Genomic DNA, 27,605 nt, shown 5'->3' on the forward strand with positions numbered 1-27,605 from the left:
TCGGGTTTCTCTCCCTCCCACTGGGCTGCAGGCCATGGGGTCCCTGAGTCTGAAGGACACTGTGTCGAAGGGTTTTCATTCCTATCCGGTCCTTAAACTCATCCTTTAGAGATCGAAAGATGCACCACTTTCTCCTGTTCCCTCCCTCAGGGAATCCTCTACCCTCTGCTGCGCCCCTAAGCTAGAGTGAGACCCCCCCCCCCCACAAGCCACTGAGGGACAAGTGTTGGGGAGCATTGACAGAGGGGGAAATGGCAGGCATTTGCAAAATGCTGGTGGGAAACAGGGTCAGGCCCATCTAGGGTCTCAGAGTCCCCTCTCACTGGTTAAGGAGTCTTGGGCCACCTTCCCCCACAAAAGGAGAGCCTTCCCTCCCCCGGCCCTCGTCCCCAGCAGCCCCCTGTGCAGCAGCTGCTGTCTCTTTAAGGGCCTCCCCCTCCCTCTTTCTCTGCTCCCCTCATCGCTGTCGCAGCCGCTGCTGTGGCTCATAGCTGCATGGGGAGCCGCCACTGCAGGTCCGGTTTCTTGGTGTCTGGTCGGTGCCATAATTTCCCCACCCCTCCCCCGCCCTACCCAAGCTGGTGACTTATCCTCCCCCTCCCCCTCCGCACCGAGGGGGCAGGGAGCTGGGCATGAACTCTATAATGCCCCATGCAGCGTCAGTGCCGGGCAGCGGAGACTGTGGCAGCAGCGAGAGGCGGGAGACCAGTGCTGACCGCTGACCAGTTTCCCGGCCGCTCCTCTGTCTCTCTTCCCTCCTTGCCTTTCAGGGCTGGCACCACAGTCCCACCCCCCACCCCACCCCGCCTCCTCCGGCACTCCCGCCTCTCCACGTCTCCACGTAAGCCCCCCCCCCACCTGCCTTGTCTCTCCCTCCCCTCCCCCATCCGCATCTTCCTCCTCCTCCAGTACTCTCTCCTTCTCTGTCCTCTTACCATGTCCTCCCCTCCTCATCTCTCCCCCTCCCTCTGGCTGGCTTTCTCCTGCTCCCTTTCTCAGACCCACCCTGTCCCTGGCCTCTCCCCTTTCTTCATCTGATCTAACTCCCTTTCCCCCTTCCTCTGCTCTGACTCCCCTGACCCATCCCTTCCTGCCCTGTCTGCTTTGTGCCCCTTTCTCTTTTTCTCTCTCCTGCTCTGGCTTTGCATTTTTCTCCACCTCTAACTCCCTTCAGCTCAGCCTCCCTGCCCAGGTCTGAGCCAACATGCTGACCCCAATGGTGGCTGGGGGGGTGGTGTTCCCTGGACTCTTCCTCCTCTCCAAGAACACTCTGCAGCGATTGCCCCAGCTGCGCTGGGAGGAGGCCGACGCGGTCATTGTTTCAGCCAGGTAAACTGCATCCCTTCCCTCCAGCCCTCCTCCCCCTCTCCGGCTTTGTGGGGATGAATAGGACCAGTCCTTCCTTGGACCCTTGACCTGGTGGGACCTGGGGCTCCTGAAGTGGTCAGTGGGCTTTACCTTCAAGCTTCCTTCCCTCTCCACTGCCCTACTCTCTGTCCCAAGAGACCGCATCCAAACCCAGCCATCTGGTCTACTCGCATCCAGACTGCTTTTGCCTTCCTCATTCACCCTCCCACCCTCCAAAACAAGATCAGCATGTGACTAAAACATTCCTACAAGACATTAAAGAACAAGGCAAGGGGCAGAGAGCTGTGTATTATTTAGTGCATGTGTTTGGGGGGCCAGGGACGGAGGAGTGAAAGGCAGAACTCCTCACTGCCCTGAAATGAGGACCAGAGTTGGGGAGGGGAGCACGGTGGCAGTTAAGGAGACAGTGTGAAAGTGGCCAGGGGAAATTTGGGGTCACTGAGGAGCTAGCTGATGACCAATACGATGACTGGGCAGCTGAGCAGGGCAAGGATGGGCCCAGGGCTTCCCCTTGCCATCCTGTGTGTCCCCACCCTGCCCCCCTCAGGAAGGGGCTTGTTATCAGCCACACATTTCCAGCATTGCCTCACTTCAGAATGATCTCCCTAGTGTCCTCCTGGGAGGAGGACACCTCAATGTCCACAACTGAGGGAAGGAAGCTGGCAGCGAGGAATGAGGTGGCAGCTAGGCTAGTCCAGGAGCAAAGATGGGTGGGGAGTGGCCTGAGAGGTGACCAAGTCCAAAGCATGGTAACTGAACAGTAAAGAGAAACCAGGGGGTGTGTCTACTCTCTCTACCACTGCTCCCTCTTCCTCCCTAGGCTAGTGTCCTCTGTCCAAGCTGTCATGGCCTCCACAGCTGGCTACATCGTCTCCACCTCCTGCAAGCACATCATTGATGATCAGTAAGTTCCGTGAGACCCTTTGCTTAAGTTGCAGCAGTGTGTGTGTGTGTGTGTGTGTGTGTGTGTGTGTGAGCCCTGAGATTTTCTCAGGGACACCTTCAGTGGTCCCCAAGCCTTTCACTTGGGCCTGAGCATGTAAACTGCAATAGCTGCAACTCCACACCCAGAGATACATAGATCTGTGTCCTGCCCTTAAAGGTCAGAACCAGCAGGAGAAGGAGTAGAGATCAAACAGGATTCTCAAAGTTCCTGGGCTCCTCGGCCTCTTGCATCCCAAGTGCCCAATGCCATTTCTTCCTCTACACCCTTTACACCCTTCAGACCCCACATCCAACCAGTAGCCAACTGGGTTGCCTTCTTCCTCATGCTGGGCTCCCCCCTCCCCCCTCCCCGAATCCAGCGCCAGTCCCGTGAACAAGGAAGATGAGAGAAGAAAGCTGACACAAACAAGGCCACTAGTGGTGAGTGTGTGTGTGAGTGTGTGTGTGTGTGTGTGTGTGTGTGTGTGTGTGTGTGTAGAGGTCAACATTTGGCACTGGCAGCTGCTGCAGTGCCTGGTGCTTGCCAAAAAAGCCAGGAGAAAGGAGAGGGGCCCTGTCCGTGGTGCTGACGGGCCATCTCTGGGTGACCCACGGGCTGCACTAGAGTTGCCCCTGAGGATGCTGATGACTCCCCACGTGTCTCTTCTGGCCCCACTCCCCTTCTGTCATGGCTGTCCAGCCCCAGGGACAGTGTCTGGATGAGCCTGACCTAGAGGTGCCCCTCTTTCCCTGAAGAGGAGTTCCCTCATCTGTGGACTGAGGCTCAGCCCTGCTTTGTGAAGGCAGCTGCGAGGAGTTGAGTTGTGTCTTTTTCACGCTTAGAGCAGTTCTGGCTCACAGAGAGTGGGCACTTAACTCGTCACACTGCTGCGTGCGACTTGGCGTCCTCTTGCCCTCTCCCCCTTTCTCCATCTCTGGGTCCAAAATGAGCCTGGACCCCCACACATTTCCTCCTCTCGACGCCTTACAGAGGTCACCTTCCAACTCTTACTTCTCCCTCCCCACCCAGCTCTGTTCTCTTCCCTCCCCCTTTTAATCTTCAGGTGGGTGAGGAGGATCAGGGTTAATCTAGGGGCAACAGCTGTTCCTGTTTCTGAGCACCTAATTGCTCAGAGAGTGAGTTTGGGTTTAAATCTTCACATTGCTGCCCAGGGGCCGGTGCATGGCCCTGGTTCCCCTGTGGCCAGGGGGACCATTCCCTGCTCTCGCTTCTCTCCGGATGGTGGACCCCTTTCTGCTTTCCTGCCCTCTGTCTCCAAGCTGCTCCTTCTCCCTGTCCCTCGTGGTCACACTCTCCAAGATGGGTCTCAGCTTCTCTCTTCCTGAAATCACCCCTCTTAGTGTGGGCTCCCTGTTCCCTTCCAGGCCCGCCTCCCTGCAGGGCTTTCGTTCTGCTCCCAGCGCAACACCCCCATCTGCGCCTGTCCGCTTCCTGGTCGCACTCACTTCTCCTTCAGCAGCTCCTCACATTTGAGCTCAGCTCTTTTTCTGCGTAGCATCCTGGCTGACTTCGCTTTTGTCCCTCCACCAGCTGAGCCGGCTCCCCGGTCCTGCCTCTTTGACCCCCCCAGACCTGTCCCAGCACTATAGGATTTAAGAGAAAGTGCTCAATGTACTGACTCAAGCAGAAAAATGCAATGTTGCATATTCATGCACTTTTCATTTTTGTTTACTCTCCAAGTACATAGAACTTTCTCTACTCTTGGCTCCTTTTGCTCAGCATTTTCCCCATAGTGCTTGGCTGCACCTGAAAAAACAAGAGATTGGACCACAGTCAGGAAGAACGAGAAGCACAGATAGCACCAACTCCCCAATGGGGCCGACTCTGACACTGGTCTCGAATCTTCCAGGGGACATTGGGGCTGAGAGTGAGGGCTATGGAGCTAGATTTTTCTCGTGTTCTTTGGCCAGGGTGCCTAGCCTTTCAGTTTCCTCATCTGTAAAATGGAGGTGGTAACCATACCTACCTTTTAAAGGATCTTTGTGGGGGAGTAAATAAGTTTACCCATGTAAAAGATGTAGACCACTAGGCTAGTGCCTGCGTGTGATAACTAGTCGATGTGGTCCCTTTCCATCACTCTCGGCCTTCTGCTATTTGTCCTGACTTCAGCTGTCTTTCATATCTTACCTGGGCTTGTTTTCTCACTCTATCTCTGCCCTTTGGTCTGTGCTGTCTTTTTATCTGTTTTCCCTTTTTCTCCCACCATACTTTAGAGAGACAGATAGACAGAGACAGAGAGGAGGTGGAGGAAGAGGAAGAAGAAGAAGGAGTGAATGAATGAATACGAAAAATGGGTGGGTTTTGAAGTTAGACAATCTGATTTGAATCCCATCACTACTACTTGCCAGCTGTGTGACTGCGTGATTTTGAGCAAGTCTCTCACCCGCTAACCTGGGGTTTCATCGTGTAATTTGAGAGTCCACCTCCAGCTCAGGGTTTCTGCGAACAGCCCGTGCAATCTGACTCCCATGATGCACCCAGCATCAGCCCCAGCACCTGGCAGCCGCTCTGCCACCTCTTTTCTTTCTGACCACCTCTTTCTCTCCCTGCTTCTTTCTGCCCAACAGACACTGGCTTTCCTCTGCCTACACACAGTTTGCAGTGCCCTACTTCATCTATGACATCTACGCCATGTTTCTCTGTCACTGGCACAAGCACCAGGTCAAGGGGCATGGAGGGGACGAAGGAGGGGCCAGGGCCCCAGACAGCACCTGGGCTGTGGCGCGCGGCTACCTGCACAAGGAGTTCCTCATGGTGCTCCACCATGCAGTCATGGTGCTGGTGTGCTTCCCGCTGTCGGTGGTGAGTCGTGGTGCTGGCAGCCAGGGCCCCCATGTCCTGATCACACCGGTGCTCTAAGGAGTTAAGGAGCTGTGGGTCCAGGTTCCAGCAGCAGAGCAGGCCTCGGGTGGAGGGTCCCCACGGAGGGTTTCCTGAGCACCAGACAGCAAGAGGGTCTGGGGTCAGCCTGGCCTGCCTGGGCCATACCCAGCTGTGGAGATTTGCTGCTGCTGTTTCCTGTTTCTGAGCCTCAGTTTCCTCATATGTAACATGCTGCGTACAGTCTTACCTACAAGGTTGTTAGGCACAGAGAGGTCATATTCAGACTGTCAGGGTTAAGCATCTCCAAAGGTGATGAGCAGGAGAGTGGGGAGCAGGGGAGCAGGTGCTGCCCTGGAATCCAGGGTGAAGCCAGGGTGCTTCCTTCCTCTCCTCAGGTGTGGCGGCAGGGCAAGGGAGATTTCTTTCTAGGCTGCTTGCTGATGGCAGAGGTCAGCACACCCTTCGTCTGCCTTGGCAAGATCCTTATCCAGGTGAGAGGGTACCTGAGGGTATATGAGCCTGAGGGGAGGGCGCAGGAAGAGCAGGCATTTTCAGGAACTTTTAGGGACTTTTTTTAAAGGACAGGCGAAGGGTCAGGTCTGGGAACGACTATAGGACGGGGCAGAGGGGTGGCGGGCTCCGGGTTAGCCCAGTGCTATGCGATGAGGGGAAGGCACGAAAGTGGAAGGCGGGGGGCGGGGCTCAGAGCTGGTCGGGGGCGTGGTCAGCGGTGGGGACACGCCCCTCACTGGTCCCTGGTTTCTGCCGCGTCCCCACGCAGTACAAGCAGCAGCACACACTGCTGCACAAGGTGAACGGGGCCCTGATGCTGCTCAGCTTCCTCTGCTGCCGGGTGCTGCTCTTCCCCTACCTGTACTGGGCCTACGGGCGGCACGCGGGCCTGCCGCTGCTCGCAGTGCCCCTCGCGATCCCGGCCCACGTCAACCTGGGCGCTGCGCTGCTGCTCGCCCCCCAGCTCTACTGGTTCTTCCTCATCTGCCGCGGGGCCTGCCGCCTCTTTCGGCCCCGGAGCTCCCCGCCACCCTCCCCCAGTCAGACCCAGGACTGAGCGTGGGGCCAGGGGATCCTCCCCACCCCTATCCCGACGGGAACAGGGCTCTGGGACTGCCGTTATGGGGGTGGGGAGCCAGGGGCCTGACAACCCCTTGGCTGACGAATGGACTCCGAAGGAGTGGGCACTGATACCCTCAAGAGGCTAAGGCTAAGGGGCAGGGACCAGGTGAAGTGGCAGGGAGAGAAGGCCTGTTCTCCCCAGGGTGTCTGAGCTGAGGTCAGTGAACACTTTCCTGCACACCCCCTTCTCTGATCCAACCCTGGGGCCTTGGAGTGCGAAGGGCCGAGGAAGGGGCACCTCTGCTCCTTCACTTAAGGCTCAAGGACTGTGGGGAGACTGATGGAGACTCAAGGGAACCGGGAGTCAAAGAACGTGAGGGAGGCCCCGTGGCCAAGGCCATCCCATACCCCCTGCTGCAAACTCCTCTTAGCTCTCTGACGTCTGGGAGGGAAGGGACACCCTGACTACTCCCCATGGCCTTGCTCAGGGCTGGTTGCCCCCACAGCCCCTCTCCAGGGGAGGCCAGCCTGAGGAATCTTATTTATTTATTCGCCCAAATTCAAACTAGTCTGTTGGGGTGGGGGGAGGGAGATGGCTGCTATCCCCCACCTTCCCAGTGCTGAGCAATCCCCAGGGCAGGTGAGGGGCACCCAGTTCCTTCCCCTTAGGCTGCACATCTTGCCCTCAGGCCGTGGCATGTCCCTGGTGCTACAGACCTCTTAAGGCTTCTTCCGGTCTGGGGTCAGGGGACCCTGGGAGGTGCTTACAGACTGCTAATAAAGTCGATCTGCGTGAACGCCACCACGGCCCTCTTAGCTCAGTTCTTTGGGGCTGGGGGTGTGGTGAGGGGCTGAAGATAGAAATCAAGAGTGACCACGGGACAGGGCAGGACTCCCTGGCTGGTCACTGAGCAGTCAGGGAGGAAAAAAAAGCAAAGACTTTTATTCATCGGCAGGGGAGGAGGGTGAGTCTGGGCACTCAGGGTGGCGTCCAGGGTCCTTGTCTGGCTCTTTAGGCCCCTTTCTGGAACCTCCTATAGGACACAGAGGTCAGAGGTGGGAGGCCACCTCCGGGTCCTTTGGCCTCTCCCAAGGTAGGCTGAGGTGGGTGGGGCTGGGGCCTAGAGTGGGGAGGGGCAGGCCTTACATGTGTGTGCAGAACTGGAAAAGGAGGAAGAAGAAGGCCACTACCAGAGAGCCCATCAGGATATGTTGGAAGAACCTGGAGTTGGAACCTGCTGGACAAGGAAGGGGGAAATGGAGACTCCTCCAGGCACCAGCGAGGAGGAGACCTCTTCTCAAGCTGCTTCATACCTGAGTTAACAAAGAAGACAGGTTTCTCTCCAATAAACTGGGCCAGGGCCAGGAGCCTGGCTTGGTCTGAGTCTGGATAATCAAAGAAGTCAGGTCTGTCTATGAAGAGCGGAGACTCTGCTCCCAGGGTCAGTGTCTCAGCACGCTCCGGGCTGGGCGCTGGGGACCCAGAGCAAAGTCTATGACTAGAGCCAAGCAGACCTGGGCCCCCCACCCCAAGAGGCAGAGGCAGACCCAGGGGCCTGCCAGGTCACTCAGGCTCAGTGTGGCTATGGAGGGCCTTGATTTTGTTTCGGGAACTTCTCAAAGATCAGTTGAGCTCCCCACAAGAAGGCCCATGCCGGACAAGGTGGATGGAAGAGAAGTGTGGAGAGTGAAGAGAGAGGCCGAAGCTTGGCATCCTGGCCCTGAAGGGGGCATTGACCCTTCCTCCCACCAAGCTTTTCTCCTTCCTACTGCTCTCAGGACCCCTTCCCACCTGTTTCTATGGCCCTCAGACCAAACAGCCACACCCACACCCTCGCCCACTGCCACAGATTCATGACCCCTCCACTCATGACAAGGGGGGGTGGCTCTATGATGTCACAACCTGGAGCCATTGTGACCACACACTGGGGTGAGGGGAGAAAGTGCTGGAGCTTGGAACACTCCCTCCAACCACCCCAGCATCAGTAGGGAAGAGGCTGGGACCCACAGACCCTCCCTTCCTTTGGAATGAACAGTGTGGCAGCACCAGGATTTAGAAACGGGGGATTTGGTGGGGCTAAGGAACGCTGCATTTGTATAGAAGGCACAGATTTGTTTTTTCATGTAGAAGTTGGGGGCGGGGGACAAGGCTAAACACCTTCAGTGACCCCTTCGACCAAGCAGAGGAGCATTTATTGAGCACCTATTACTATGCCAAGCACTTTGCATAGATCAGCTCCCCTAACCACCCTTTGAAGTAGGTACTACTACCCTCACCACACAGAAGGAACCAAGACACAGGTGGGCAAAGTAATGTGGGTGCAGTGCACACTTCCCAGGGAGCTTATTTTCCTCCATGAGGCTCCTCTGGCCTTGGGACCCCAAATTCAGGGGCACAGGCATCTCCCCCATCCCCAAACCTCCTCTCTGGTGCTCAGCCAAGGATGATCCTGAGGTTAGAAACCGGGAAAAATAACAGGTTTTTCCCACTAGATGGCAGCAGTGTCCACGCCTGCCTGCTTACCTCTTTTCCTTCTTCTGCCGGGAAGACAGACACAGCCTCCCAAATCCAGGCCCTTCACCACGCTCTTCCCACAGGCTGCACCAGGTGCTCCAGGAGAAGGTGTTGCCAGGGTAATGGCCGGCCCTGGGGTCATCAGAGGAAGGCCCCTGGTCCATCTCTCAAGGCAGCTCTCTCAGTCATGCACAGAGCTTTTGCAGGCTTCCGTCTCTGGGTGGTCTTCCCCAAGGGCCATCCTAACTTCCCTTTCTGATACCCAGTTTTCTCTTATTTGTTACTTCCCAACAGCCACTTTCACTCCTGCAGGCTGTGTACGCTGCAAAGAGTTAGTTCCCCTCTGATTGGCAGGTACAAGTGTCTGTCACAGGTGTGTCCCGCCAATCCAAGCCCAAGGACACTTCGGGGTCTCCTTGGTTTTCTTACATAGATGCCTGTTCAGGTGTGAGGTCCTCTGCCCTGTGGATGGAGGCTCCCTCCTCCACTGGATCCCCACCCCTCATCTTCCCTGCCCACCCATTCTCACAGCAACACTGGGAGGCACTTGCTTTGTTCTGCTTCCTTAACAAGAAAAAAGCCCAGGGAGAAAGGGAGAGAAGAGGGAAAGTAACACCTTGGAAAGAAAGAGGAAGCGAGTTACCCAGAGTCAGAGGCCTGTAAGGGGCAGCAGGGACTCAACACGGTCCCAGGCTCTGGGTCAGGGCCCTGGCCCCATGTGCATGCAGCTGCTCCTGAGGGTTAGCTGAGAGAAAAGGGGGTCAGAGCCTTTGGCCTTCGGAGTGGATTTTGCAGTTTCCTCAGTTGCCTCAAAGAATACAGCTGCCCTCTCTACCAGAAAAGGCCCTTTTGACTCAAGCAGTGAATTATCCAATCACTTACTCATCCAACTATTAAATAAATGTGTTGCGCTCCTACTATGTTCTGGGCTCCACAGGTGACCTGGACAGAAATCTCCAGGACCTGCTGTCTGCTCTGGGCATGCACAGGGGGGAGAACTTGTGGGTTTACATCGTTATGGTACAGACGGCCGACCCCCAAGGGGCTGGCTACACCTGCTGTCTCTGCTTCTTCATGTTGAATGCATTTTTCAACTCCTTCAGACCTGGCTTTGTCCCCACCACTCCACTGAAGCCATTTTTGCCAGGTCCACCGATGACCTAACAGCTTGCCAAACCTAGTGGTTACGTCTCTGTTCATTCTGTCTGTCTCTCAGCGTCCTGAACCTGCCTCCAGGCTCGGGAGCGCACTCACTGGTTTTCGGGACTCCTCCTTTCCGAACCAGCTCAGCCTTGGACCTTCTCTTTTCTATCTATACTCTCTCCCTAGGTGATTTCATCCAGTCTCATGGCTTTAAATACCATCTATATGCCGATGACTCACAAATGTATATTTCCAGCCCAGCCCTCTCCTCTGAGCTCCAGGCTCCAACTTCCTGCTTCATGCCTCTGTGTGTCCACACACGCCTCAGACTCAATAGACCCCAAATGGAGCTCTTGACTCTCCTACCCCAGCCCTCCTTCTCATCACAGCAAATGGTCTCGTGCTTCCTCTACATACTCTGCTCAACGCAGAAGCTCAGGAACCAGGAGATCCGCCCTCGTCTCTCTTCTGACAAACCCATTATCAAGACACACCGGCTTAATTTCCAACATAAATCTCAAAATCCGTTCACTTCCCCCTTCCAATGCTGTCTCCCCTTGTCTGAGCCACCCCCACATCTCCCCCAGCTGAGCCTATGGACTGGTTGATCTCTCCCTGTTCACTCTTCCCCCAGTGAGAACAAACCAGAAAACGTACATCCGCTACTTAAAATCCTCCAGTGGCTTCCTGTGACCGCTGGTGAGTTCTGAACCTCCTACCCTGACCTGTAAGACTCGCCCAGCTCTGTCCACACACTCTCTCGGGCTCTTCCCAGGCTCTCCCTTCCCTGGCGCACACCTGCCTATGACACTTTTGCTCCACACCTGACTTAGCTATATCCTCCTCGTTTTTCAAGTCTCAGCTGAGAAAACACATCTCCTGGGAAAGTGCACCTGAGACCCCACACCTTGGGACTGTCGCCCATCACCACATCAATCTCACTGCACAGGAGTGGCCTGTGTGTTGTCTGTCTCCCTACAAGGCTGTGAAGCCAGAGACCATTGATCTCGGTCATAGTCTTACCACCACAATATATAGTGAGTATTTGATAAATATGTATTGACTTAATGGATAGATGAAAAGCCCTTCCACCTCTTGACAAATCAGGGCTCAGCATCGTCTATTTTCCCTGCCACATGGCTCTTTGGAGGGTGCTGCTGGGCCTGAGCTGAGCCCCTTAAGAAGACCACAGTGGAGGGTGCAGGCCTCCAAGGCTCTTGCCCTGCTGACCCTCTCCCCTCGCTGCGAGCTGCGGGCCCAGGTCTGCTTCTGGCTGAACCCACGGGCTCAGGTCCTGAATGGCATCTCCCTTAGCCCTGTCTCCTTTCTTTTTCCTGGAGAGCTCTGCAGTGTGGTTCTCAAACTCATTTTTACCGGGGGCCATTTACCGGGGGCCGCATCAGCCTCGTGGTTGCCTTCAAAGGGCCAAATGTAGAGCTTCTTGTCCCCAGTTAAGGAGTAGTTACGTTTACACAGTCCTAAAATTACATTCGGCCATTTGAAGGTAACCACGAGGCTGATGTGGCCCCCGATATAAAAATGAGTTTGACACCCTGCTCTAAAGGAAACCTAATGGTTGCCCTTACTTAAAAAATACGATCTTTTAATGTTTTTGAGTAGGTAACACATGCACAGGGTACAAAATTCAAAAGGTATGAAATCACATACCTTGAAGAAGAACCCTCTCCCATTCCCGCCTTACCCTGCCTCGCAGCCACGTCCTCAGAGGTCACCGTGGCCACCACTTTCCTTGTGCAGCCTTCCAGAAATAATTTATGCACAAATAAACCTCACATATAAACTCTTTTTCCCCTAACCCGAATGGAAGCATTCCACATGTGCTACTCTGTACCTTACTTTTTTCAGTTAACATGAGATTGTGAAGAAGATTCGGAACAAGTACATAAAGCGCCTCTTTCTTTGCCATGGCTGCATACTATTTTAACGCATGAAATTATGTCATTACTGGTTTAACCGAACACTTGTGGACATCTAGGTTGTTTCCAATCTTTTGCCATGCAAAAGACCTTGAATTTCTATTATTTTGCTCATGGGCCAGCATATCTATTGGATAAAGTCCCAGAAGTGGCATTTCTGGGTCAAACAGTCTACATATTTGTCATCTTAGCATCCGCTGTCAGACTGGCCTTCGCGCAGGTACTGCCCACTTACCCACAGCCTCACCAACATCGTGTGCTACCAGATGCTTTGAATTTTATTGTTTGATAGATGACAAAGGTAATCTCAGTGCAGTTTGACTTTGCATTTCTTTCTTTTTAAAAATTTACCTGAAAAAAACACAATGTATCGTAACCATCTTCAAGCATACAGCTCGCATTGCTATACAACTGCATTTCTCTTTTACATCACAACGTTTCACGATGCCAACTTAGTGCCAGGAGCAGCGTGAGGCAGCCTCTGCTCCCTGGTGGGGGAGGGGGACGGAAAAGTAAGCAGGCATGAGAAACCAGTGTCACCAGAGCTGAGTCTGAGATAGCACTGGAAGCTGGGGGCAGATGGGGAATGTTCCAGTAAGGCTCCCAGGATGAGCAGACTTGGGGTGACCCCTGAAGCAAGGGGAAGTTCCTCCAGGAAGAGCAGCTTGTGTGAGCAAAGATCTAGTGGCCTGGGAGATCCAGGCGTGATTAGCCACTGCAAGTGACATTTCTGAGAGCCAGTATGAGGAGCAGGGTGCCGAGCTCAGACAACTCAGGGTCTTGGACTGAGGGGCCTTGGAGACCACTGTCAGGACTTTGGGGGATGGTAAGTTTGGGGCAAAGGAGAGCAAAGATCATAGGCTGGGTTTAGACCGGCAGGTGTCGGGGTCCAGGTGAGAAAAGGCAGACTGCTGAGGAAAGACTGCAGTGCTCCGGGCCATTCAGTTGCGAGGCTGGCGCTCCTCTGCACCTGAGGGACAGAACTGGAGGCGGTAGGGGGTGGGGTGAGGGAAGGTAGATTTCCAAAGGGGAAGCCTTCCCACAGAAAGGGACGCACGCCCTTGGGGGAGAACCGGGTCACAAAGAGAGATACCTGAACAACCAAAGGGAGGAGGCGTGAGACAGCCACAGCCTCGGACCTCTTTCTCCTCCCTCAGACTGGGAAATTTCCCTCCTGGGCTTGGGGACCCTAAGATCCCAAGCCAGTTACCACAGGCGTGTCAGAACTCCTTGCCCCTCGGGATACAGAGTCCCTGCGTGACTCCAAGCCCCGCCCCTCAGGCCCTGCCTCTAAAGATATGGGGAGTGGAGGGCCAGAAGCCCTCCTCCCTCGGCCGCAACTCTCAGCTGGGGAGGGGCGTGTGTTGCATAGAGGAAGAGGGGGTAAAGGGGGGAGAGGAAGGGAGGGAGGGAGAGAGAGAGAGAGCGCGCGCGAGAGAGCGCTGGCGTCGCTATGGCAACTAAGCAAGTGGACTGGTCCTGGAGATTGGAGGGAAGGAAGGAGAAAGCGAGGGAGTGGGCACCGTGGGCTCCGGGGCCAGGGACTGGAGCTGGGTCTCCGGGGAGGAGTTAGGGAACGCCGGGCAATTCTCACTGTTGGTTCCTGGTGACGCAGTGAGCTCGTGTGTTTGCGTGTGTATGCGAGTTTTCCGAGGTGAGTGTGTCAGTGCGTGTCTGGATTTGTGCATGTGTGTGAGTGCGCACGTGGGCACGGGCGAGTGGGCTGGAGTGCCCGTGCAAGATGCGGGTGCTAGCCTGCGTGCTCGTGACTTGTATGCGTGCACTCCAGTGCTTCCCTAAGTGTGCCCGGGCGGGCGCCGGCGGGAGAGTCCGTCCCCTCCCCAGCCCTGTCCGTCCCTCCCTGCCCCCTGCCGCCGGCGCCGGCTGCCTCCGCAATCTCCACCTCGCTCACCCCCTCCTCCCGCACTTTCTCCGGCTCTCCCTCCCTCTTCGCGCGCACAGCCGGACTCAGCGCTCTTCTCCCTGGCCACCTTGGGAATCACCACCGCCCGGCTTGCACCCGTCGTCCCCCAGTGCTTGGGCACCTGTTGGAAGCACTGAAACAGGTGCAAGGGGCTGGGTCGCCCCGGGGCGAGGGTGAGGGTGTGTGTGTTAGCCTGCGTGTGCCTATGGGGGTTTTTAGCTCGCTTGAGGCTGCAATTTCTGGCTCCTCTGGAGAGCCAATCTCAGGAAGAGGCATCTTAGGAGGGGGATCTCAGCTTGGGCTGCAGGGGGTGGGGGACTAGGCAGACAGGCAGATCCTGGGACTGAATGGAGAGTGGGAAGTGAACGTCTAGAGGGGTGGGTGACGCCCGGACCAGACAAGTGCCTGCTGCAGAAGGATGATGGAGAGAGCTTCAGAGAGACACAGGGGACCTGTGGGGCGGCTTCTGGGAATAGGCAGGGCCCAGGGTCGGACAGAAGCCCAGAATGAGAGGCAGGAACTGGAAAGATGACAGAGGGACAATCTGGAGGTAAGTGGGCAAGGCTGAGGTGGAGCCAGGACCTGTGTGTGCCTGCGGGGTGGGGGGGTGGGGGGCGAGTTGGCAGCCCAGCCCCTGTGGGGCGCGGCTGGGGGTCTGGAGGACCCAGGCCTCCTGCCTGCCCATCAGCTGGCACAGGCTGACCTCCCTCCACACCTAGAAAGGGGGGCCAGAGATTGCGGAGGTTTCCAACTGGACCTTCGCCAGCAGACTGTGGGCATAAGGAGTCGGCAGTGGGCTCAGGCACTCAGACCCCTCCTCCCAGACAGGGGTGCTGCATGAGGGGCCGCAGGGGTGATCGCATGGCCATCAGCATCCAGGAGCACATGGCCATCAACGTGTGCCCCGGGCCCATCCGGCCCATCCGACAAATCTCTGACTACTTCCCCCGCCGGGGACCAGGACCTGAAGGGGGCTTCGGGGGCTTTGGGGAGGCCCCTGCTCGGCTGGCCCCCCTGGCCCTCGCTCCCCCTGCAGCCCTCCTTGGAGCCACCACGCCTGAGGATGGAGCTGAGGTGGACAGCTATGACTCGGATGATGCCAGTGAGTCTAGGGGCTTGAAGGGCCGGGGTGCTAACGGGGCCCTCCGGGCTTGTGGGAAGAGGAGGGAGCCCTGCTGGGGGGGTGTATGGGGAGAGGCAAGGTGGGGACTGCCACTACATCTGCAGTCAGTGTGGAGATTACAGCTTCAGCAAGTCTCAATATCCAATATTTCTGCTGAGACAACCACCCACACAGCCCCAGTTGCGGCCCAGCCAGGAACCCAGACTACACATACTTGCAGCCTGGCAGACAGACACACACCTTCACAGCCAGCACACACAGCCGGCCTGCCCACTGGTCTCTCACACACCTGTCTTTACACACTAACTCACATGACCTCACACGATGTCTCACACTGACTCTTCTCTCTTCTCCAGCTGCCCTGGGCACACTGGAGTTTGACCTTCTCTACGACCAGGCCTCCTGCACTTTGCACTGTAGTATCCTCAGGGCCAAGGTGGGTACTCCCTACCTCCCAAGCCCCAGCTCTGTTTGCTGAGGTGGGGGGGGTGGGTTTCCATCCTCCCTTCCTTTCTCCAGGCTAGACCTCTGCTCCCCTTCCCACTCCCAAGTACCCCTCTACTTGGCTCTCCACACCTCAAGGATCCACTCTGCAGAGGGATGGCTGAAAGCTCACAGCCCTCTCCCCTCCCCATCTCTCCAGGGCCTCAAGCCCATGGATTTCAATGGCCTGGCTGACCCCTATGTCAAGCTGCACCTTCTGCCTGGAGCCTGCAAGGTAATAGCTTCCTCCCACCCCAGCCAGACCCAGCTTGTGGGTCTGACTGTAACCTTCCCCGCTTTCAGACTCTGTGAGTCTAGGGGGCGTGTATTGAGAACCTTCACCCCCACACCTCAGGCCAATAAACTAAAAACTAAGACTCAGAGGAACACTCTGAATCCCGTGTGGAATGAGGACCTGACATACAGTGGAATCACGGATGATGACATCAGCCACAAGGTGCTCAGGTGAGGGACCCAGCCTCCCTGCTACCGAGGGTTCCAGCACAGCACATCCTCTGGGGCAGCTGTCACTGGAACCTCCTGCATTTGATTTACTTCCTGTGAAGCCCCTCTCAGACACTCAAGTGCGGTCAGCAGATCCCATCCCCTTTGGCAGCAGGCCGAAATGTTTCTGTGACATTCCTACCCCCCCAAATATCTCCTCCTGCTCCTTCACTGGGGACCATGCTCTTCTGACTGGTCAGGCTCATCACTCCTAACCTTTGCCTGTTATCTCTTCTATTTGAAAAGCGCTCCCTGCTTCCCGCTTCTTTTCTGCCACCCTAAATTCCACTCATCATTTGAGGTTCTGCCGCATCCAGAAAGTGTTCCCTGGTCACCAACAGCCCTTTTCAAAGCTGCTGACTAAGTCAGACCTGTGCAGTGGAGGTCTGTCCATTCTGCTGCGTGTGTTCTCCCGACATCTCTGAGTGAAGTGTTAAAGGACAGGAAACTTGCTCAGTCATTCCGGGAGGTGGAGCTGTGGGGAGAGTAGTCCCTGGCAGGGAACGAAGGGCAGCAAAACCTAGGCTCCTGAGAGAACTTTTCTTTCTTTCTTTCTTTCTTTTTTTGGCAATAGGGAGCTGTGGAAGAGTTTGCATCGGGGGGAGGGTGTAGTCAGGGTTGTGTTTTAGAGAGATCACCTTGGTGTTGGGTGTGAAGTGGACTGGAGGGGAGGAGAGAGGCGGGAACCAGAAAGACTGGCCCTAAATTTCAGATGCTAGAGAATGAGGGTTCAATCATTTTCTCAGTTCTTAGTAGTACTCAGCCCTGGGCTATGCATTTTTACGTTTCTACATTTCATTTGATCCTCATAATAGCTTTAGGAGGTCGGTAATCATTATTTCCATTTCATAGATAGGGACTGAGGCTTCGGGAGGCTGGCTTGCCCAAGGTCACGTGGTTGCTAGTAAGTGGAAGAGCTGGGAATTGAACCCTCCTACACAACACAGCTACTCAAGAGTGTCACAGCAGAAGGAAGTACAGGGGCTGCAGAAGGGGATGATGGAAGTAAAAGCAGCCATTTCTTATCTCTGGCCTCATGGGTTTCCCCTAGGCCAGCTCCCTGCTCCCTGCAGAAAAGGACAGGAGCTCCAGAGCTGCCTGTGTGACAGCCCACGTTTCCTCAAGGCCCCTCTAGCTCAGGTGTAAGACCCTGGATCTGTGACCCGCATCCACCAATGCGCACCCTACGCACATTCAGTAGGATCCTGTCCACAGGCCCTGAATGGAGTGAATGGAGGAAGGATGGGGAGGGTCCCTAAGATCTGTGAGGGCTTCTTGAAGCAGCTGAGCAGATCCCGATGGACCAGACACAGGCTGGGCAGCTGTCCAATGAGGGCCATAGAAACGGGGTGAATCAAAGCGTTCTCATCAGATGCCAGGCCTGGTGCCCACCGCACAGACAGCCCATTTTACAGGTGAGGTGTAGAGTATTTAAGGCAGAGCAAGACCAGCCTCAGGTGCTCAGGGTTCCATCAGAGGTCCTTTCTCACTGGAGTGGGGCTCGGGTTCCCCAGGGGCCCTGACCTTGCAGTTCCCCACCAGGATCTCCGTGTGTGATGAGGACAAGCTGAGCCACAATGAGTTCATCGGGGAGATCCGTGTACCCCTCCGCCGCCTCAAGCCTTCACAGAAGAAGCATTTTAATATCTGCCTCGAGCGCCAGGTCCCGGTCTGTGTGGGGTAGTAGGGTACCAAGGGGAGGGGCCCCTGGGGAGGCCGTGTTTCCAGAACTTTTCCTTTGCCCTCTCAGCTGGCTTCACCATCTTCCATGTCGGCGGCGCTGAGGGGCATCTCCTGTTACCTGAAGGAGGTAAGGCACCTCACGGGGACCACCAGTCTGGGTGGGAGGTGGTAAAGATGCAGGCCGACCTCTGTGTCTGCCCTGAAGCTGGAGCAGGTGGAACAGGGACCTGGGCTGCTGGAAGAGCGAGGGCGCATCCTGCTAAACCTCAGCTATAGCTCACCTCGCCGGGGGCTGCTGGTGGGCATCGTGCGCTGTGCCCACTTGGCTGCCATGGATGTCAACGGCTACTCTGACCCCTATGTCAAGACGTGAGCCCTCCCCCTGCCCTGAGACCAGCCCTCCCCTCCCCAGGGAACCTGACCTCTGCCCCATCCTTCTCTGGGGACTGGCTTATCCCTGAGCACCCAGCTCCTTCACCCCTGCCCCACCTCCTTGGCAGGTACCTGAGGCCAGATGTGGATAAGAAATCCAAGCATAAAACAGGTGTGAAGAAGAAGACTCTCAACCCGGAATTTAATGAGGTACATAGGGCAGGGACAGAATCACGGTATGGGGGCTGATGGGCTAGGGCGACGCCTTACGGAAGGGGTGGTTTGCCTTGTCTCAGGAGTTTTTCTATGAGATGGAGCTCTCAGCTCTAGCCACCAAGACTCTGGAAGTCACAGTCTGGGACTATGACATTGGCAAATCCAACGACTTCATTGGTGAGGAAGGAGCCGCTGGGTGGTGGTGGTGGAGGGCTGGCTGGCATGGGATGGGGCCCCGATTTTGCCTCTACTGCTCCACAGGTGGCGTGTCCCTGGGGCCAGGCGCCCGAGGAGAGGCCCGGAAGCACTGGAGTGACTGTCTGCAGCAGCCAGACACAGCCCTGGAGCGCTGGCACACACTGACCAGCGAACTGCCCCCTGCAGCTGGGGCTCTGCCTTCGGCCTGAGCGGTGGGAGCGGCTGCCCAGCATTGGCCCCTGGGGCCGGGCCCGTACCCAACCTTCGCACGAGTGTGTTGCACGTTTACACGGGGTGGATGCCCTACCCCATACTACCTGTCTTATTTTGTGAGAGTCTCTGTGACTGGGGGTCTGTCTTCTTGTGAGGGGCTGTGAAGACCTACATTCACATATGCAAACTTCCTCCTGCCTGACTCGCTACTACACGCAAATACGTAAACCACCCAGCCTGCGCACACCTGCAGCTGGAGTCCTGCCGGGGCCCTGCCCTGGGGCCCTGCCCTGGGGCCCCCCCGCTGCTGCTCCTCTCTCCTGCCTCCCCATGCTGCCCCGTCCCCTCCACCTGCAGGGAGGAGGTCGGATTGGGGGGGGTTTGAAGGAGGACAAAGTTTCCAAAAAGAAAAAGACAAAAACCAAAACAGAGCCACTCCTTTAATAAAGAATCTTCATTTACAAAACAAAACAAAACATAACACAACATCTAGCCCTGTACAGCTGCCCTTCTAAACAGACTGGGGAGTGCGGGGCACGCACCACGGGGTCTCCGCCTCTCCCAGAGGTGGCAGGTGTTCCCAGCCACCCATTTAAAATAACCACCCCCAGGACGGGGCCAGGATGTGAGGGCAGACCCCTGCCCTTCCTGGTGAGGGCCCCCCCTTCCAGGGGACATTTGTGCATGTTTACACCTTTTCTGATTGTGTCAGTGGCCGCAGCATGGCAACTGGGCATCAATAAATGTCTCTGTGGAAGCTCAGGGCTCACGTGTGCTGGCACAGGGGGCGCTGGGCAGGGGTGGGGGTCACTCCGGGATGTCGATCACCAGGTCATCATCCCCGTCCAGGGCATCATCCCCGCTGCCTGCATCGCTGAACATCTGCCGAGGGACTGCACTCAGGATTGTGGGAGGGGGCATCTTAGGGGGTGGCAATGGGGCCAGGGCTGCCCCCACCCCAGCCCCAGAACCCCGGCTGGGGAAGGTCAGCGGCCCTCCCACAGGGCAGTCGGGGGGTCCCACCGTCATCTGCAGCAAGGAGGGAAGAAACACAGGGAAGGGCTGTCAGGGAGGAATGGGATCTCCAGGAGACTGGCACTGCCCCTTTAAGGCAATGCTGAGGCACAGGGCAGGGGCAAAATCTCATTCAAGGGGTACTGAACACAGCTGGGTCAGCCATGCTGGAATCAGGAGGCCTGCCCACCTTAGCCCCTTCAGGGTCTCAAACCAGCAAGTGCTTGGGGGTACGGGGTAGTGATGGAGGTGGTGATGAGGGTGGTGGTGGGGCTCACAGGAAACCAAGAAGGAAATGCTGGGCCCTGCCCTCACCAGGGTGGAACCTCAGCAGCCCCTGGGATGGCAGTTGGCCCTAAGAGCCAGAGTCAGAATAAGCCTGGAGTGCCTGCCTGTCTGCCTGCCTCTGGGCACCTCCAACACCACTTGTCACCACGCGCCCCAGCTCCTTCCTTCAACTGTGGTCTCACTGGTTTGGTGGAAGGTGTCCCAGGGTCTTTACTACCTGCTGCTATGTGAGGCTTCTTAGATCTCGGCTGGGCCCCTCCTGGGGATCCCCACAGTCCAGGCCCTCCTCTGAGCTCACCTGGACCATGGTACCAGCCTCCTAACGGGACTCCCTGCCTTCAGCCTGTCCCAGATCCGGCTCCTCCTTCACACTGCAGCCAGAGTGAGCTCTCTAAAACACAAACCTGAGCTCGTCGTTCCTCCACTAGAGGGCCGCAGGCTCCTTACTGCCCCTGGGCAGGCAGTGCTGCAGGCCTGACAGCGGGCAGGTTCCTCCACCTGGAATGTTCTTTTCTATTTGTCAGAAGTCCTGCTTTTGTCCTTTGAAGCTGGGAATTGGCCTCTGTCCTGCCCAACCCTCCAGCCCCACCCCCGCCAGGTTAGCAGGAAATGCTTAAGTGTGACCTTCACAGTGGCCCTTGTGATGGCTTTAACCCCTGCAGCCCTCACGGCCTCCTCTCTGCTTCTCAAGGAGCCCCACCCCTACTGCTATTCCTGGGGTGGCATGGGGGGCATGGGGGGCCAGAGCGGATTTTTAATCAGGGCCAACACCTCAGGGTACAGGGTCTGCCAGGACTGATGACACAGGAGCCTCAGCTCTGAACAGCACCCTTGCACTCAGTACCAGGCACCCATGGGTATGTATAGGAGCAGACACACATGCACAGCTGAAAAAAACAGCGACATGAGGACTGTCCCCTCCTCTGGCTCCTACTCTTGATCCCTGCTCTAGTTCCTATGTCCTAACATGCTCCAGCTTCCTCCAGGGCCTCCTCAGGTGACCCACAGCAGCTAATGTTGATCTACGGCTTACTAGGGAGTGGGTGCTGGGCTAAATTTTCTCTCCCTTATCTCCTTTTAGCATGACAATGGCCCCATGACAAGAAAGCTTAAGTTAAATAACATACCCAAGTCACATGAAGGAGCTGGAATTCAAACCCAGCCAAGTCTGACTGAGGCCCAGGCTCTTAATGGACCTGCTCCAGTCTTCACAGCTTTCCCTCCTCCCCTCAGACTTGTTCCCCCCAGTCTCCTCACACCAAGTCACCCAGAAACTTCAATGACCCCCACTCCCTTTACAGAGCCTCCAGGTTCTGGGCATCAAAGCTTTCTCTGATCCCACCCTACCGTCTCTTTCTTTCCAAAGTAGTTCTCTCTTAATGCTCCTGCTCCAGCCCAAACAACTTTGTCTTCCACCACTGCCTCAGCCCATGATATCCACATCTCACTTATCCTGTGCTCAAATGCTACCTCTTCCTTGAGGCCTTCCCCTTCCCCAAGCACAGCAAATGACTGGGACTCTCTCCCTACCAACATTTTCTCTCCTGCAAGTCCAGAACTTAGTTCCCCAACACCCCTCTACTTTAGGACCCAACACCTCAGAAAACCTCAAACCACCATTCCCATACGACACCACACCTCTACCCATCAGCTCTAGGCTTTGCTGACCTACGACATCTCCACCATCCTGCTCTATAGGCCAGAAGCAAAAACCCGGCCTGCTAAGTAGATCGAACAACCAGGATATCACCCATTACCTACCCATTTCTCTTGGCTTAAGGGCCAAGGTCACACAGGGAGCAGGCGGCAGAGCTGGGATACAAACCCCAGAACCCACATGCGGCACCACCATAACCACTGCACCCCACTTCACTTCTGGCTCCAGAATCTTAAGTCAGCAGTCCACCCAACTTGAGAGCTGTCCATCCTAGAACCTATTCTGACTCAGAGCTGTCAGGGCACCATGCCTTCTGTGTCCTCCTGTCTTCCAGTGCTAACTGCGCAGACCTCTTCTCTTCTCCATCCATACTCTCACCTGCTGATCGCATCCACCTCCATGCTAATGACTTCCAAGTATGTACCCCATGGGCCCCAGACTCATGTTACTCAGTTGTCTTGTTGGCATTTCCAGACAGCATCTCAGTGTGTCCAAAACCATACTCCTCATCCTCTCTCCCAAACCTGCTCCTCCCAGTCCTTACTTCTCCAGTTGCTCAGGCAAAAAACCCTGGCGTCATCCTCGACCTCTGTCTCCTAGCCCGCACTGGTGTTCTTGAAGCTCATTTGTGAAACAGACTCATCATCCACGTCTCACCCTCTCTACTGCCGTGTGACGTACTGCAGTAGCCTCCTCACTGGTCTCCCAATTTCTGTCGACCCCAACCCCTCCCCCTCCCATCTGTTCTCCACGTGGTAATGTCAGCACTTTTGTGAACATGTAAATCAGTCAGAGTCTCTCTCTGCCCAGTCACTCCAAAGGCTCCCTATTCATTAGTAGTGCAAGCCGAAGTCTTCACACAACTATAAGGCCCTACACAATCATGCCCCTCAGTTATTTCCCTGACCTGCTCTCTGATCATTCTCCCCTTCTGACTTTCATCCAACCACACTGGACTCCTTCCTGGTCCTTGAACAAGCCAAATATGCACCTCTCCCTGCGCCCAGGGCCTCTGCACTGGTGATCCTTCCTGACTGAAACACTTCCCCAGAAAGCCGTCTGGCTTGTTCTCATCATTTAAGTCTCTGACCAAATAACATCCCAAACCATCCAACCATAAGTATCAGGCCCCATCTACTCTTCTGCGTCCGATCCCCTTTACTTTATTTCATTTTTCTGCATTAATACCTATTTATCTTGCTATTTTCTGCCTATCTTGCTAAAACGCCAGCCCCACAAAGGCAGAGATTTATCTGCTTTGTTCACTACTGCATCTGCTGCACCCAGAGCAGAGCCTGGCACATAGGAGACACTCCAAAAACACTTGTTGAGGACATGCAGTTTGATCCCTCACTTTATGGACACAGAATCTGAGACCTAGAGGATGAAAGAGCCCTGCTCAAGGCCCCGTAGTTGTAGTCTGTGCAGCCTCAACTTGAATCTAGGTCCTGTAACTCTACCCCTCTCTCTGGGGCTGCCTGGCACCACAGAACACCTGTGAAAGTGAGCCTGGCCCCAGTCCCACTGCAGCAGTGTCAGGGCAGGACCCCAGGCATCTTCACTTGAGTCCCCCAGGCTGGTTCTGCCTCTGGTTCATCTCCATGCCAAGCCCGCCAGCCAGGGCTTCTCTAATCCACCCATCAGGGCCAGACACTGGGCTGGGCCCTCAGCAGCCCCAAATCAGTCCTTCAGAATTCTTGGACAGGCCCCCAGATGGTCTTGAGCCTCCCTCAAAGGGCTATCCTCCTGCCATTCTGGCCCCTCCCTAACATCCCCAAATCAGGGTACCTTGAGTTTCCGGGGCAGGCGGGGCCGTTTCTCCCGCTTGGGCCTCAGGGGGCTGGGCTCGGGCAGCTGCAGGGCCAGGTAGTCAGAAGGGAATGGGGGGTAGGGAGGGGAAGCCAGCTGCAGGTGGGAGTTGGGGGATGGAGATGGGAAATGGAATGGATGGGTGGGGAATGAAGGGGAAAAATACAAATAGGAAGAAGAATGGAAAAACAAGAGATGGTGATGAGTGTGGCTTCTGAGAACAGAAGGGGATGGGACAGCAGCAGGACTTTGTCCTGGGGTCTGCTCTCCTCAGTCACATGTCCCCCATTCTACACCAGACAGAACTGGGCAGCCCAGGCTCACACCCCTCTAAGGGATGCTTGCTGGCCACACCCAGACTGATGTCCCCGGAGTTGGACTTGCTTCACCCTGAGGCCTGGCCCCTCTGCCCAGATGATGCCCACCTTCTTCCCAGGTATCATAGTTACCGTTTCTAATCTTTGACCCCCAACTCACCGAGCTCAGGTATGGGGAGGGGGCCCCGGAGGCCTGAAGGGGAAACCCTGTTGAAGGAGGCAGAGAGAGGCTGGAGGGGGAGGGGGCACCCCCCATCGGAGGGCTTCTCTTCCTGGAGAAAGGACAGGAGAGGGGGTCAGAGGCAGCAAGGATGCCCAGGTGCCCCCCAACCCCATCCCCAAAGAATGATGGCTTCTACTCACCTCTTGGAGGCTGGTGTGTCTGACAACTTGGGTGTCCCCTCTGTCTCACTGTTGTCTGAAGATGCAGTGGCATCTGAGTCTGTGAGTGGGGAGGGCAGGTCAGTTGTGGGGGGGGTTCCTGTCTACCTCAGAGGAGTACATATCTTCACCTCTATGAAAGGGCTCTAGGGAATCTAATTACCCAGTAGGTGTGCACAGCTATTCTGGGGAGCCTACACATTGCCCAGCTCCTTAAAATGTACTTTACAACCGACGTCTATAAACACTTCCTGCCCAAGCTCCTCCACAAAAGCACAAAGGTCAAGCACTTACTACGTGCCAGACTCTGACCAAGTACTTAACGTTCGCTGCCCTTCCTCGTCTTTGTAACCATCCAGGAAGGAAGGTAAGCACCTCACCTCCACTTTCCAGATGAGGTCACTGAGGCTGAGAGTAAGTTGTAGGGCTGGACTTGAGCCCAGGTATTCGACTCCTTGAACATTTTACATCACTCTCCTTATTTGTCTCTAAGCTTCCTTCATCTCCTGCCTCTGCTCCACTCCCTATATGCAGGGTCCTGTTAATCTACCCCTCAAATCTCTCCTACCTTTATCCACTGCCCCCATTCCAACTGCCACAATGTCAAGCCATTGCCTTGTGGTGTCAAAATCACCTAAGCAGTTATACTCTGGTTTCTCTTCAGATCGTATAAATCTTTCGCCTTTTACTAAGCAGCCTCAGCGCTCCCACAGCGCACCACCCACCCCAGCTCCAGAATGACCCAGCACAAACCTGATCACATCTGAAATGCTTTTTAATGTGGCCTCAACCTACCTTTCTGACTTCCTGACCAAACTGTACATGTCACACCATGCCAATCAATTTCCTCAAAAATGATTTTATTTCCCAGTTCTGTGCCTCCACTTAGAAGGTCCATCATTCATCTGCCAACTGCTAGATGTATGCCTTTATCAATCTCCTGGCTCAGATATACCCTTTAAAAAGCAAATGAATATACACGTCTAATCATTACCGTACACCTGAAACTAATATAATGTTGCATGTAAACTGTAACTGAAAAAGGAAAAAAAGCACAATTTAATGCCACCTCTCTAAGAAGTCTCCTGAAATCCTTCAGGCCCAGTTAATCACTGGCTCTTTTAGAACTCTGCTCCCACTTGTCAGGATTCTCCTCACACTGTGCTAAAATGTTTCACATGTGGGTATTTCCCATAGCGGACTGCAGGCTTCTCCAGGATGTAAATGGTGGCTTACATGTGTAGCTCTTACTCCTTAGATTTATCACACCGACCACGAACATGCTGGTTTCCTCAATGCTCCCTATCCTGAAATCCCCCTAGAGCAGGGAGTTAACTAGAATACCTCAGGGAAGGAACATGAAGGCAGTGAGAAATAACAGGCAAACATTTTGCCATGACCTCCATGTGCTGGCTTCTACCTACTTTTCTGACCTCACTTATCATCTACTATGTTCCTATAATATGTAAGTAAATGGTATTATGTGTTCCGATAAAACCTTATTTACAAAAGCACACAGCTTGGCTGAATGTTGTTTCCTGACCCTGCTCTAGACCAGCGTTTAAGGGTACCACAGAGAGAGGTGACTGTATGTCAGAAGGCTTCTGACAGACCCACCCTGAAACAGGGACACAAATGCCAAATGCAGGACTTTTTCAAACTGCGTGTCTTAACTCATTAGTAGGCCATTAAGTCAATTTACTGGTTTGCAACCAACACTCAATGAAATAAAGAACAAGCAGCCTAAAAAGTATCAGGAAAACTTGTGTGCAATGGTCTTAACATTGTTTCATTAATTCTTGCTTTGTAAGTAAGTATGTACTTAGGGACGTGGTTGTGATGGAAAAATACAGATTGTAAACGGTGTCTCGAAAAAAGTTTCAAAGCACTGCTTTATATGTTTTGGACCTTCTGCTCTTCAGACAACCTGGTCTTCTGTTACCTCAGAGTATTTGCATTTTATTATTCCTTCTGCCTGCACATTTCTCACTTGTACCTTCTAAGATCAGCCTCTTCTTCTTATGTAGGTCCCGGCTCGAATACTACTTTCTGTAACAGACCTTTCTTGAGCACTCTATTGAGAAAATTGCCTGCCATTGGCTTTTATATGGTCTGCAAACTAAGAATAGCTTTTACATTTTCAAATGGTTGGGGAAAAGAACCCAAATAAAATATCTTACGACATGAAAATTGTGTGAAATTTGTATTTCAGTGTCCGTAAGTACGGTTTTACTGAAACACAGCCATGTTCATTTATTTACATCAGTACCTTTGGCTGCTTTTGCACTACAACAGCAGAACTGAGTGGTTGTGACAAAGGCTGTACATTTGGCAAAGCCTAAAATATTTGTTATCCGGCCCTTTACAGAAAAAGTTTATCAATCCCTGGTCTACCCAAATCACTACCACATAACCTTGATTTTATTCCTTTCAAATCTAAAATCCTAATTTCTTGCTTATTTATTACTCTTAACTAGAATACAAATTCCAAGAGACCTCGTCTACCTTGGTCACCAGAGAGATTATCTCCTGGGCAAAGGGCAGTGATTAAAACATAGATATTCAATAAATACTTGTCTGAAAGAATGGTAGAGGTGGAAGGCAAGCAACTAGGCTTAAGCCTAGTTGTCAGTCTCCACAGCCTCAAAGGGGCCACTAAGCTTGATGAAGTGCCAGGAACCATGTCCTCCACCAATTTTTCATGACCTTGCTCACCAGAAGAGTCTTCATCCACGTTCTCGTACTGTAGAAGTCGGTCTAGGAGGAAACTGAGGAAACAGGCAGGCAGAACAAGAGTATTTATTCAAACCTCAACAATGTTCTTTTGAGCCCTTGTTCATTCTAGCTGGCCCGTTGGATCCTAGCAACAGCCCAAGGACAGGCATCACGCATTTTGTGACCCCATTCCCGGATGGGGTCCGAAAGTTGAGCCACAGGAGCCTCATTACCCGCAGGCCTCCCTTCTCCCCCTCGCCCCTCCACCCAGCGTCTCACCTCTTGTCTCGGGACACCTTCAGCAATTTCCTCTGCGCCTTCCTCAGTTCCTCCTGAAAGCACTCGTGTTCCTGTATCACAGTCAAGGTGAGCACTGAGTGGGCAGTGGTCCGTAAAGGAGCCGGGAACCCCGTGACAGCTCACCCCTTCCCACCCCATTTCCCATCACTCACGTAGATAAGGAACTTGAGCTTTCGTTTCAGGTTCCGGTATTTCTTCTTGTAGTCCACTTCGTTGTCCGTCGGCCCGTTCATGATCTTCCCGGGGAGCAGTGCCTCAGCACTGGAGTCCCGCTACCCAGAGACGGTTTAGCTCGGCCTCTCACGCCTTCACTTCCGGAGACTAGGTAAAACTGTGTCAGCTGGAACTACAACTCCCGGCGTACCCCGCGCCCAGGAATCGTAACCACACTGGCTGCCTTCCCGGGCAATACCGGAAGAGATCTTGCTCCGAGGTGCTACGCTAAAGGTGGTGTTGCTGGGACGCAATGATGTCACAAGGATGGCGGATGCTGGAAGGCGTCCTTACTGATTCTAAATGTGCTCAGCGATTAGAAGCCCCAAGACTTGTCCCCCGGGTCTTCCTAGTTTTCAGTAGAGATGTCCTTTTCTGTTTTTTTAAGT

General features: G+C 54.7%; 4 protein-coding genes across 9 annotated transcripts; 2 read left to right on the forward strand and 2 right to left on the reverse strand.

Annotated features, from left to right (window-relative positions):
• The first annotated feature begins 888 nt into the window (after nucleotides 1-888).
• On the forward strand, nucleotides 889-7,013 carry TLCD3B (TLC domain containing 3B). The gene is made up of 5 exons (XM_037065380.1): nucleotides 889-1,329; nucleotides 2,189-2,272; nucleotides 4,882-5,116; nucleotides 5,533-5,628; nucleotides 5,919-7,013. The coding sequence occupies exons 1-5, from the start codon at nucleotides 1,205-1,207 to the stop codon at nucleotides 6,204-6,206; spliced, it is 828 nt and encodes a 275-aa protein (XP_036921275.1). The 5' UTR covers nucleotides 889-1,204; the 3' UTR covers nucleotides 6,207-7,013.
• Nucleotides 7,014-7,223: 210 nt separating this feature from the next.
• FIMP1 (fertilization-influencing membrane protein 1) lies at nucleotides 7,224-8,177 on the reverse strand. The gene is made up of 4 exons (XM_037065455.1): nucleotides 8,004-8,177; nucleotides 7,526-7,684; nucleotides 7,359-7,446; nucleotides 7,224-7,245 (listed from the first exon to the last, which is right to left on the reverse strand). The coding sequence occupies exons 1-4, from the start codon at nucleotides 8,122-8,124 to the stop codon at nucleotides 7,224-7,226; spliced, it is 390 nt and encodes a 129-aa protein (XP_036921350.1). The 5' UTR covers nucleotides 8,125-8,177.
• A 5,081-nt stretch (nucleotides 8,178-13,258) lies between these two features.
• DOC2A (double C2 domain alpha) lies at nucleotides 13,259-18,933 on the forward strand. 3 transcript variants are annotated; one of them, XM_037065390.1, is made up of 12 exons: nucleotides 13,259-13,460; nucleotides 13,769-13,872; nucleotides 14,555-14,832; nucleotides 15,210-15,289; nucleotides 15,497-15,571; nucleotides 15,692-15,801; nucleotides 17,383-17,509; nucleotides 17,591-17,650; nucleotides 17,729-17,892; nucleotides 18,024-18,105; nucleotides 18,192-18,288; nucleotides 18,373-18,933. In XM_037065390.1, the coding sequence occupies exons 3-12, from the start codon at nucleotides 14,568-14,570 to the stop codon at nucleotides 18,516-18,518; spliced, it is 1,206 nt and encodes a 401-aa protein (XP_036921285.1). In that variant the 5' UTR covers nucleotides 13,259-13,460; nucleotides 13,769-13,872; nucleotides 14,555-14,567; the 3' UTR covers nucleotides 18,519-18,933. The 3 variants fall into 3 exon arrangements, with proteins under 3 accessions (XP_036921285.1, XP_036921284.1, XP_036921286.1); XM_037065389.1 differs by having other exon boundaries at nucleotides 13,259-13,872; XM_037065391.1 differs by lacking the exons at nucleotides 13,259-13,460; nucleotides 13,769-13,872 and having other exon boundaries at nucleotides 14,405-14,832.
• A 13-nt stretch (nucleotides 18,934-18,946) lies between these two features.
• On the reverse strand, nucleotides 18,947-27,435 carry INO80E (INO80 complex subunit E). 4 transcript variants are annotated; one of them, XM_037065396.1, is made up of 8 exons: nucleotides 27,156-27,435; nucleotides 26,983-27,053; nucleotides 26,704-26,756; nucleotides 23,971-24,049; nucleotides 23,768-23,879; nucleotides 23,270-23,386; nucleotides 20,123-20,215; nucleotides 19,465-19,551 (listed from the first exon to the last, which is right to left on the reverse strand). In XM_037065396.1, exons 1-7 carry the CDS (start codon nucleotides 27,234-27,236, stop codon nucleotides 20,144-20,146), a joined length of 585 nt encoding a protein of 194 aa, XP_036921291.1. In that variant the 5' UTR covers nucleotides 27,237-27,435; the 3' UTR covers nucleotides 19,465-19,551; nucleotides 20,123-20,143. The 4 variants fall into 4 exon arrangements, with proteins under 4 accessions (XP_036921289.1, XP_036921288.1, XP_036921290.1 ...); XM_037065394.1 differs by lacking the exon at nucleotides 20,123-20,215 and having other exon boundaries at nucleotides 18,947-19,551; nucleotides 23,270-23,335; XM_037065393.1 differs by lacking the exon at nucleotides 20,123-20,215 and having other exon boundaries at nucleotides 18,947-19,551.
• Nucleotides 27,436-27,605: the final 170 nt, after the last annotated feature.

The sequence above is a fragment of the Sturnira hondurensis genome, unplaced genomic scaffold (assembly GCF_014824575.4).
Source record: "Sturnira hondurensis isolate 20B ecotype Veracruz unplaced genomic scaffold, ASM1482457v3 Scaffold0015739, whole genome shotgun sequence".
Taxonomy (NCBI): domain Eukaryota; kingdom Metazoa; phylum Chordata; class Mammalia; order Chiroptera; family Phyllostomidae; genus Sturnira; species Sturnira hondurensis.

Bases quoted from the DNA above. Each gene is read 5' to 3' on its own strand.
- TLCD3B (XM_037065380.1), top strand. From the start codon at position 1,205: ATGCTGACCCCAATGGTGGCTGGGGGGGTGGTGTTCCCTGGACTCTTC. The intron at 2,273-4,881 runs GTAAGTTCCGTG...TCTGCCCAACAG, and splicing joins AAGCACATCATTGATGATCA to ACACTGGCTTTCCTCTGCCT. The intron at 5,629-5,918 runs GTGAGAGGGTAC...GTCCCCACGCAG, and splicing joins TTGGCAAGATCCTTATCCAG to TACAAGCAGCAGCACACACT.
- FIMP1 (XM_037065455.1), bottom strand. From the start codon at position 8,124: ATGGCTCCAGGTTGTGACATCATAGAGCCACCCCCCCTTGTCATGAGT. The intron at 7,685-8,003 runs GTGGGAAGGGGT...CTGGGTCCCCAG, and splicing joins TCTGAGGGCCATAGAAACAG to CGCCCAGCCCGGAGCGTGCT. The intron at 7,246-7,358 runs GTAAGGCCTGCC...TGTGTCCTATAG, and splicing joins TTCCAGTTCTGCACACACAT to GAGGTTCCAGAAAGGGGCCT.
- DOC2A (XM_037065389.1), top strand. From the start codon at position 14,568: ATGAGGGGCCGCAGGGGTGATCGCATGGCCATCAGCATCCAGGAGCAC. The intron at 15,572-15,691 runs GTAATAGCTTCC...CCCACACCTCAG, and splicing joins TTCTGCCTGGAGCCTGCAAG to GCCAATAAACTAAAAACTAA. The intron at 17,510-17,590 runs GTCTGTGTGGGG...TTGCCCTCTCAG, and splicing joins GCCTCGAGCGCCAGGTCCCG to CTGGCTTCACCATCTTCCAT.
- INO80E (XM_037065393.1), bottom strand. From the start codon at position 27,236: ATGAACGGGCCGACGGACAACGAAGTGGACTACAAGAAGAAATACCGG. The intron at 26,757-26,982 runs GTGAGACGCTGG...CTGTTTCCTCAG, and splicing joins AAGGTGTCCCGAGACAAGAG to TTTCCTCCTAGACCGACTTC. The intron at 24,050-26,703 runs GTGAGCAAGGTC...CCCCACTCACAG, and splicing joins CGTGGATGAAGACTCTTCTG to ACTCAGATGCCACTGCATCT.